The sequence below is a fragment of the Rhinopithecus bieti genome, unplaced genomic scaffold, assembly GCF_001698545.2.
Source record: "Rhinopithecus bieti isolate Rb0 unplaced genomic scaffold, ASM169854v2 scaffold_2272, whole genome shotgun sequence".
NCBI classification, from domain to species: domain Eukaryota; kingdom Metazoa; phylum Chordata; class Mammalia; order Primates; family Cercopithecidae; genus Rhinopithecus; species Rhinopithecus bieti.
In genome coordinates, this window is record NW_016804163.1 from 7,369,676 (window position 1) to 7,379,657 (window position 9,982).

At 41.5% G+C, this 9,982-nt stretch overlaps 1 protein-coding gene across 1 annotated transcript in view; it reads right to left on the bottom strand.

The window, feature by feature from the left end:
• SERPINB5 (serpin family B member 5) overlaps positions 1 to 7,605 on the bottom strand; it is a 20,195-nt gene extending 12,590 nt beyond the window's left edge. Inside the window, exons 1-3 of the mRNA XM_017867108.1 lie at positions 6,538 to 7,605; positions 4,059 to 4,196; positions 1,723 to 1,840 (exon numbers count right to left, since the gene is read on the bottom strand). Coding sequence (XP_017722597.1) covers positions 1,723 to 1,840; positions 4,059 to 4,196; positions 6,538 to 6,705 — 424 coding nt within the window. The 5' untranslated portion in view covers positions 6,706 to 7,605. The remainder of the gene's footprint in view (positions 1 to 1,722; positions 1,841 to 4,058; positions 4,197 to 6,537) is intronic.
• Positions 7,606 to 9,982: the final 2,377 nt, after the last annotated feature.

The window sequence follows — 9,982 nt, forward strand, 5'->3', positions numbered from 1 at the left end:
GGAAGGAAGGAAGGAAGGAAGGAAGGAAGGAAAGAAGGAAGGAAAGAAAGAAGGAAAGAAAGAAAGAAAGAAAGAAGGAAAGAAGGAAAGAAGGAAAGAAGGAAAGAAGGAAAGAAGGAAAGAAGGAAAGAAGGAAAGAAAGAAAGAGAAAGAGAAAGAAAAAAGAAAGGCCGGGCCCGGTGGCTCACCTAGAAGGAGGTGAGGGATAGAAGACTACACATTGCATACAGTGTACACTGCTTGGGTGATGGGTACACCAAAATCTCAGAAGTAACCACTAAAGAGTTTATCCATGTAACCAAAAACCACCTGTTCCCCAAAACCTATTGAAATAAATTACAATATAATACAATTTTAAAAATTAAATCAGGTAACATGTGCCCCATTTTACAGTTCCGTAAATTGAAGCTTTGTGTCCAAATATCAGTTAGGAAGTACCAGTGTCTGGATTTGAACCTAGGTGCTGAATGACTCCAGAAACCCTGTTCTTTCCATGTTCTCATCCTGCAGTTACTGTCCCGTTAGAACTTTCTCAGTCAGTACAGAGAGAGAGCAGCTGGGGGCGCTAGTCATTCTCACAGGAAGTGGGTCTCCCTTATCCCGGAAGTGTACCCCTCCCTAGACAGCGGCGACTGCCTAGGCTTCATTCTTTCATGACTAGATTCGGCCTCCCAACGGGTCTCTCCAGATGCAGTTATGAATATATTCACTGGGAAGGGGGACAAAGTCACTGACTTGCCCTCAAAATCATCATAACCCTAATTCTTTTCCAGCAGGGAAGACAACTCACCGGGAATTTTAAGGGAGGAACGAGGAGTCCGACGAGGGAGACGCCTAGAAGAAGCACTGAGCCGGAGAAAGAACCGGTTAGGAGCTTCTTGGACCCCGGGGCTATCAGAGGAGCGACCAGCATGGGGAGCTGCGGCACCGCGGAAAGGCTGACGCTACAGTTTGGTTTGGTTTGGTTTTCTTTTTTTTTTTTTCTTGTTCTTTTTTTTTTTTTTAAGACGGAGTCTTGCTCTGTCGCCCCTGCGCGATCTCGGCTCACTGCAAGCTCCGCCTCGCGGGTTCACGCCATTCTCCTGCCTCAGCCTCCCGAAAGCTGGGACTACAGGCGCCGGCCACCACGCCCGGCTAATTTTTCGTATTTTTAGTAGAGACGGGGGTTTCACTGTGTTACCCAGGATGGTCTCGATCTCCTGACGTCATGATCCCTCCACCTTGGCCTCCCAAAGGGCTGGGATTACAGGCGTGAGCCACCGCGCCCGGCTGGTTTGTTTTTCTTATACGTATGTTGCCTATGTCCCTTTTTCCTTAACAAATTTGCAAAATTTGTCAGCTGAAAGGGGCCTCGGGGATCATGAAGTTATAATCCAATTCTTCTATTTCCAGACTGAAAAATGGCCTCATCATTGACCCAAAGTCATACTTTGTTAGAGGCACATCTAGGATTCCACTAGGGCCTGTGACAGCTCGTCAGAGAGCAAGACAAAGTAGACTAACACTGAAGCACCAACAGTTTCTACCAAGTGATGAGATGATACAAGAAATGCCCAGAAATCCAAGTTGTTTACATGGCTGGAAGGGAAAGAATTTAGCTTGTGTAGTAAAAACATCCAGAGAATCCTCCAGATGTTTTTTTTATGCCTGGAGCAAGCATTTATGAGATGGAAGGCCCTGTTTACTTGGTGATTGATAGCAGAACAATTAAAGGGTACTTGCCATCTGTGAGATCCTTAATTGAGTTGTTGATCTGACCTTTCGTTTCTTCCAATTTATCTTTGAAGTCAACAGTTTCCAATTCCTTTGCATAGGGTCTCTTCGTAGAGCTGATGAACTCCTGAAAAACATGCAGTTCATAAAATCAGAGTCTGTACTCAAGCTATTGCATTGTTATTCTCTTCTAACAAAAGGATTATTAAATATCAACTGCTATATGTACGCTTTCAAAATTGGTAACACTATATGAATTGAAACCTCATGTAGAAGTCAGTGAAATTCTTTGTATTGAATGTTTCTTTTTTTGAATTATAAGATAATTTCAATTATTAAATGCATCTATCAGTTTAATATCAGCTTTGAGGAAAACAAAAGAAACACTATGTTACATATACCCAATTCTCTTACGGGTTCTAATTTCAGAATCATGAAAATGTTGTATGTCTACAGATACATATATATATTAGAATATAGGAAATGTATAAAAAAGAGAATTATGAACAGAAAACTCTTGTCTCTGCTGAACTAAATAAATATCCTGTAGACCCTTGCTACTCAAACTGTGGTCCAAGGTGGTGTACAGCATCACCTGAGACCTTGTTAGAAGTGAAGAATCTCAGACCCCACCCTAGACATACTGAATCAGAATGCATTTTAACAAAAATTCCAGGTATGCCATCTGCAAATTAAGGTTGGAAACACAGTGCTGTAGAGAACATAGCAGGACTTATTACTCTAATGCTTATTTAAAATGTGCAACCCTAAACCCCATTCCCACCGTGACAATCAGAACTACCTGGGTGTTAAAAGGGCCTCGAGAACTTGCCCTTTTAACACCCAGATAGTTGTGATGCGAGAGATCCTCCACAGACCACACGTGTTTGGACCTTCAGTAAATTTGCAGATGCTGTGCACCTAGCAGGAGCAATGGAAAGCAGTCTTAAAAAATCTTTTGTAATGAGTCAAGATCATGCCACTGCACCCCAGCCTGGGCAACAGAGCAAGACTCCATCTCAAAGGAAAAAAAACAAAACAAAACTTTACAACTCCTAGTCTGATTAAGATCATTCCAGATGTTGCATGGAAGTTCAACCAAACTAAATATAACTTGATTCAATGTTATGTCAGTTCACTTCCAAGCACAGGGCTTCTTGAATTGCTTCAGAGCAGCTTCAGCCTTAGTCAATTAACTTAGCTTCAGTTAATTGCAAATCAGCCTTGGGACTGACTGTCACCATTGACTGAGAGAACCAATATCACCTGAAAACATTCGAAAGCCTCAGCCAGATGAAGCAGAGCCTCCATTGTCCTCACTGCCAGCAATAAAAATGTTGTCTCCTTAATGATCACTTAGGGAGCTTCTACAAATTTTGTATGCTCAGGTTTCAACTCACATCTCAGTGTTTTTTTTTTTTTTTAAATGCTTCCAATGATTGTTGGAATAAAAATGGTTGTTATATGTATCTTTAAGCAACAAAAAATATACTCACAATGTCTAGTAACCCATGTCCTCAAAAGATCTTAACCACAAAAATACCTACTGCAGAAAGTTGCAAAATCATGGTAAAATATTTAAAAACTGGTAGTCTAGCTTTTAGATTTGGAAAGCTTGAAATTCTGACCATCCAAACAGGAACTAAGTCAACTCTGTGTTACTGAAGTACGGAGGGAACCTCCATGTAGTCTAGAATACTGTCTGTGTTTCAAATACAGATTTTTAAAATATTACAACATTGGGTACCATAGTGTTGTTTGTACGATTCCTTAGAGCAATGGCTAAACTTAAATAACCGGAACTGCCTGTGGAGATCCCCATCTGACCAGCCCAGCACAACGAAACTAATTTGTGACTGATGAAAATTGTGAATTCATAGTTATTATTTTTCTTACTGATTTTGAGAAACATCAGAACTTTGTGTGCATAACAAATGAGGTGGAGAGCTTAAAACATTGTTCCAGGCCATATGCCCTGCTCTTTAAGGAGAAAGAAGTTTAAATCATGAGCTGTCTTACACTCCTTGTCTATGGAGCTACATTTATTAGAGTTAATTACTCTGTTCTCCATTCTCTCAGAGGAAGCTAACAGGAAGGGTAAGATTTATTTGAGAGGGAAAAGGAAAGCCCATAAGCTTCTCTATATTTTGAGTTAGAAGATGTGACTGCAATTGACTCCCACTATACTCCTAACCTCTCCACTAGGATTTATTTATTTTAAGCCTCAAATCACAAGTGAACCTCCTAGAAATGAATTTCACTGAAAAAAAGTTATAGGTCTAACAGCATGAAAATACCACTCTTTGTAAAAAGTTAAGTCTTGCTACCTGCTTTAAACAACTTACTGTAGAAAGATTCAGAGATTTGTCTACGTAGAGCCGCTTGATTAGTTTCAGTAAGTAAAAGGAACTAAGTTTGTTGACATCCGATGTTACTGTTTGAAATCCAAAGGGCACATCTTTGACATTTTCAAAATGAAGAACCTGTTAAGAGAAAAATCCATTACCCGAAAAGCATTACCTCTGAATGGTGCGTCACTGAATTGGACACGTGATAATGACCAATGTCCTTGGGCATACAGAATCCTCCTGCCCAGTTCCCCTAAAGCAAGACTCCTCAACCTCAGTGCTATTGACATTCAGGCTGGATGAGTCTTTGTGGGGCTGTCCTGGGTACTGCAGGAAGCTTAGCAGCATCTCTGACCTACTAGATGCCAGAGGCATCCTTCCCCTATTTGTGACAACCCAAAATGTCTCCAGACATGGCCAGATGTCCCCAGAGTGGGAAGGGGAGAACAAGTTGTCCCCACTGAGAAACACTACCATAAAGGTACTCTTCCAAATCAACTATCAAGAATATTTGTTCTTTCTTCAAAGTGATGCCCTTAATACTCACACAGAAAGATTTCCAAACTTGGAGAAAGATGAAGCTGGGTTATAATTTCTATCCAATTTAGAGACCAGAAGAGAGAGATTAATACCAAGAGAGACCATCATCAGGCAGGAATCAGATTTCAGAACAAGTGCCTCTAGCCAGAGTCTGTCTAGTGCCTCTGGGTGGTTTAGCAAATGCCAGGTAAAAGGTGTGTCATTTCTGATGGGCAGCTACAACAAATGGTGGGCTGCCCTGGGTGGGCTGGAGTCAGACGGCCCTGCCTGTGAATCCAAGCCTTCACCAACTCTTCTCCAACTCTTCAGAGAATCTTCTCCAACTTTTCAGAGCCTCCTTTCCTCTCTGTAAAATGGGCTGAGAATACCTGCTTTCCTCAGTTCTTATGAGGATTACTTACATATAAAACACCTAAAGTATTATATGGATTCAAGCTGTTAATTATTATTCTTGTAATAATATTGTAAGCTATTTAAAACCAGGATACTGTCATTTGGAGGGCTTAAATCATTGTGTTTTGTTCCTAACTCTTTTTTTTGTTCCAACCAATAGTCCAGCATCTTTTCTGCCTTGCAGCACCACAACATGTAATGTCAGCATAAGATGATACCCTCCTCACTCCATAACTCTTAATGGTCATGGCCTGATTCCACAACCCAGATAACGAACGCCGCCAAACCGGCACATTGCGCCAGTGAATTACATAGCCTCAGCATTGCAGGGTCATATGGGCTGGTCCCAGACAGTGCGTAACTCTCATGCCCAAAGACGGATGGAGGAGACCAGAAAATTAAAGAGCCCAGGTAACTATTGCTGGGGAACCAGTTGCATGTACAGAGAAGATCTTGAGGAATTATTGAGGAACAGACCTACTACCAGGAAGTTCTCTTTCTCTAGCCTTTCTCTAACGGTAGATGAGAAATGAGGAATGGGAGATTGGGTAGGGATAGTCGAGTTGTGCAGTTCAGAGATGAGGCTCGATAAGAAGAGACATCTCCTCTTCACAGTAGTGAGGCTGCTTCAAGTCCCAAGTGCAAATTCTTCATCCTGACCTAAATAACTCTTATGGGCCATACTTTCTGGGCACATATGAATACAATCAGGTGTTCCCTTTTTAAATGCTTGTGAGCTAATAGGAAAGAAATTCTGTTGAACCTAGAATGATTAACATAAGAGTAATAATGAAACATACTTAGGAGAACATTCACTTATTATCTAAAAGTACATGAGGACTTAAAATGGAACAATCAGGAAAATCATCTCATTTGAAGGTCTAAGAACTTGACAAAGCTAGATAATCAACCATAGCCAGAAAGAAACCCTATAATGATACAGATGCTCATTGATTTATGATGAGGTTACATCTCAACCCATTGTAAATTCAAAATGTCATAAGTCAAAGTGAAAAAAACTGTGATTACCCAGCAGATCTCCAGGTTCTCCATCACAGCCTGGTGCCTGTCCCAAATGTGAGTTGCATTACCTACAAGTGAGCTTTCACATTTAAAAACAGATTAAGAAGGCTGTAATCCCAGCACTTTGGGAGGCCGAGGCAGGCGGATCACCTGAGGTCAGGAGTTCGAGACCAGCCTGGCCACATGGTGAAGCCCCATCTCTACTAAAAATACAAAAATTAGCTGGGCATGGTGGCAGGTGCCTGTTGTCCCACATACTTGGAAGGCTGAGGTACAACAATCACTTGAACCTGGAAGCTGCAGTGAGCCGAGATCGCACCACTGCACTCCAGCCTGGGTGACAGTAGTGGGACCCTGTCTCAAAAAAAAAAAAAAAGATTAAGGGAGTCCTGGAATGGCACAACTCTGAATCTTGACCAATTCTGAACACAAAGTCTCCATTCCTTTTTTCCATAGGCACTGCCTGTGGGTTCTAATAACTGTATTCCCACTTAAAGTAGAAACAAAGTTTGGGGCTTACCTGTCCAATTTCATTTGCAGTGTCACCTTTAGCACCCACTTGAGCAAGTGACAGAGAGGTGGAGAGACAGATGGGAGAGAAGAGGACATTGCCTAATGGCTCCTTTTCACATAGTTGTTTGAACAGATCGACAGCAAAAGCCGAATTTGCTAGTTGCAGGGCATCCATTGTGGGCCTGGAAGCAAGGACAAGGGAGAGGTTAATTTCTAAAGCATCTTTAACGTCTTCTCACCTGCATTCTGCCAACACTAAAAGAATTCTATTTAAACAAAGTAATGATCTCAGAAGAAACAAGGAACTTTCTGTAAATTCAAAAGTAAGATCAGTTGTGAAGAAACTTCCAGGCAAATGTCCGAAGGCATATGAGGTCCTCTGTGGCAGCTCTGCCTCGACTCTGCAGTCTTGGGCCTGCTTAGCCACTGTGACCATTGTCGGGAGCCCAGTGGTCACACCTCTTCTCCAGCATATGTCAGAAAAGTTGACAGCAGTAATCAACATCAGTTGGTTTTATTTATCACGTATTTTTTCCATTAGGATTTCAGTTAAACTACAAAGTTAAAATTTTATGAAACAAAACAGTCGAATTGCAGCAGTTTTGCATGGTTCAGTTTCATATTTAGTAAGTGTTATGGGCTGACTTGTGTCCCCAAAAAAGATATGTTAAGTCCTAATCCCCATTACCTGTGAATGTGACCTTATGTGGAAACAGGGTATTTCCTATATCTTATCTAATACATCATTAGTTAAGATGAAGTCACACTGGAGTTAGGTGAGCACTCATCCAATATGACTGGTGTCCTTAAAGGAATAAGAGAAGAGACACAGAAACAATACACAGAGGGCAGATGTGAAGACACAAATGTCTTCACCTGTGTGAAGGACATGCCGTACGGCAAAGGAGGCAGAGATTGGAGGGATGCTTCCACAAGCCAAAGAATGCTAAGAACTGCTGGCAACACCAGAAACCAAGAGAAAGTCATGGAACATTCTCCCCTGGAGCCTTCAGAGACAGAATGACCCTGCCGACATCGTCATTTCAAACTACTGGCCTCCTAGCCTGGGGGTGAATAAAACTTATGTTGCTTTAAGCTGCTTGGCTTGTGGTGCTTTGTGATAGAAGTGCTAGAAAACCCTTAGAGTAAGTAATGCCTTTGCAGGACCCCCAGCACATAACAATACTTACTAAACAGCAGCAGTTATTGTTTGTGTTCATAATACGCATCTGTGTGTAAGACACTACCCAGAGTGTTACAAGGATCAGTGGACCTCCTCCTCCTCTAAGCTCACAGTCTCTTTGGGCAGATATGTAGACCAATAACTAGAATACAGAGTTGCCCAAGACATGTGAGTGGTATAATCAATAACATAGGAGTTAAAGAAAAGAGAGAATAACTTCAAAATATGTAGCCTGGTACAGTGGATATAGCAGCAACTAGGCATCTTGTCACATCTCAGAGCTCTTTAATTCTAACACGGCAATTTCCAAAGTGTTGTGTCTTGACTCCTGGCAGTCCCTAACACCCTTTCAGCAGGTCCATGAGATTAAAACTATTCTCATAATAATACTAAGACATTATCATTCTCAATCTCTAATAGACAGTGGAGTTTTCCAGAAGCTATATGACATCCCTTCTATTAAGCCAAATATTAAGGAGATTTGCAAAATGAAAACCATATCACTCTTCTCATATATCACTCTTATATTTTTTCACTGGACGTGGATGCAGCTGGAAACCATCATTCTCAGCAAACTATCGCAAGAACAGAAAACCAAATACCGCATGTTCTTACTCATAGGTGGGAATTGAACAATGAGATCACCTGGACACAGAAAGGGGATCATCACACACCGGGTCCTATTGTGGGGAGGGGGCAGGGAGGGATAGCATTAGGAGATATACCTAATGTAAATGACGATTTAATGGGTGCAGCACACCAACATGGCACATGTATACATATGTAACAAACCTGCATGTTGTGCACATGTACCCTAGAACTTAAAGTATTAAAAAAATATATTGTTGGGTGCAATGTACACTACTTGGGTGATGGATACATTAAAATCCTAGACTTCACCACTGTACAATCCGTCAGTGTAACCAAAAACCACTTGTACCCCTAAAGCAATTGAAATTTTAAAATTTAAATAAAATAAATAGTATATATATTAAAATATATATATTATTCATATTAGCATTTAATGGTTATATTATTTTAATAATTAGTAAATGAACATTTCAAAATGTGTCTGGTTTTAATTTCTAGTTTGGTAAATAATAGTAGATATAATCTACATATTTTTAAAGAAACAGTTATTTGGGGTCCTCAATAATTTTTAAGAGTGTAACGGGGTCCTCAGATTTTAAAAGCTTCACTGTTCTAATAAAGATCTACCTACCTATTTAGTCTAGTAGTTACTGATAGACTCCAAAGAGAGTTAGGTAAATTCAGGCAGTCAGGGCTTCCCTTTCTGGGAGCAGAGTTGAACTACATGGACTCCTGAGGCTCTGCCTAAGCTGTGCACTCAGCCCAGTGTTCCCATTGCAAAATATACCATGAGACCCCCTGAAGTCAGGTGGGCCTCTCACTTTTCTTTAAAGTCCACAATCTTACTCCTTCTCCCCTCAGGGCAGGGGCGAGGGCCGACAGCTGACATCACACCTCAGGGAAAGGTGACTGGCATTGGGTGTATACTGAGGTCATCAGAGTATACTGAGGTGAAGTATATAGAGTACACTGAGCATGTTTCTAAGGGAAATCAATCGATATTACTACCCCTGGGTGAGCAGTACAGGGATTAAACTCGAAGTGTTCCCCCAAAGCCTCAGGCACATGCACACAGACACAGGGGCCGAATGTGACATTGAAGGTCTTCAGGTAGGACCTGAACCCTGGCATCAGAAAGGAAGCTCCACTGCTTAAGATAGAGGACTCCCTTTGGCCAGTTCCCAAACGTGTTAAGAGTCAAAGGCATGAGGAATAGGATTGCAGTTTGCACCTTATACCTGGACACAAATTCAGAATGCAAAGACGTGAGAATAAGATGGAGGAGAGGACTCCTGGTCTTTAAACATGTCTTCAGAATTCTCCTTTTTATGGGATATATGGCTTGTGTGTAGAATGGGCTAAAATCATTGTATCTCGGAGTCTGAAAAAGCGAGTTCATTATAAAAAAAAAAAAAAATCTGTTTGGTTGACTCTGTTCATGCTCACTGGTCATCTCCACGGACTTCCTCCTTCTCCATATGTCCCTGATAAATACAGTCATGCACTCAGGCCAGTGTTCCCATTGCAAATATACCATGAGGCTCCCTGAAGTCAGGTGGGCCTCTCACTTTTCTTTGAAGCCCACAACCTTACTCCTTCTCCCCTCAGGGCAGGGGCGAGGGCCAACAGGTGACATCACACCCCAAGGAAAGGTGACTGGCATGAGGTGTATACTGAG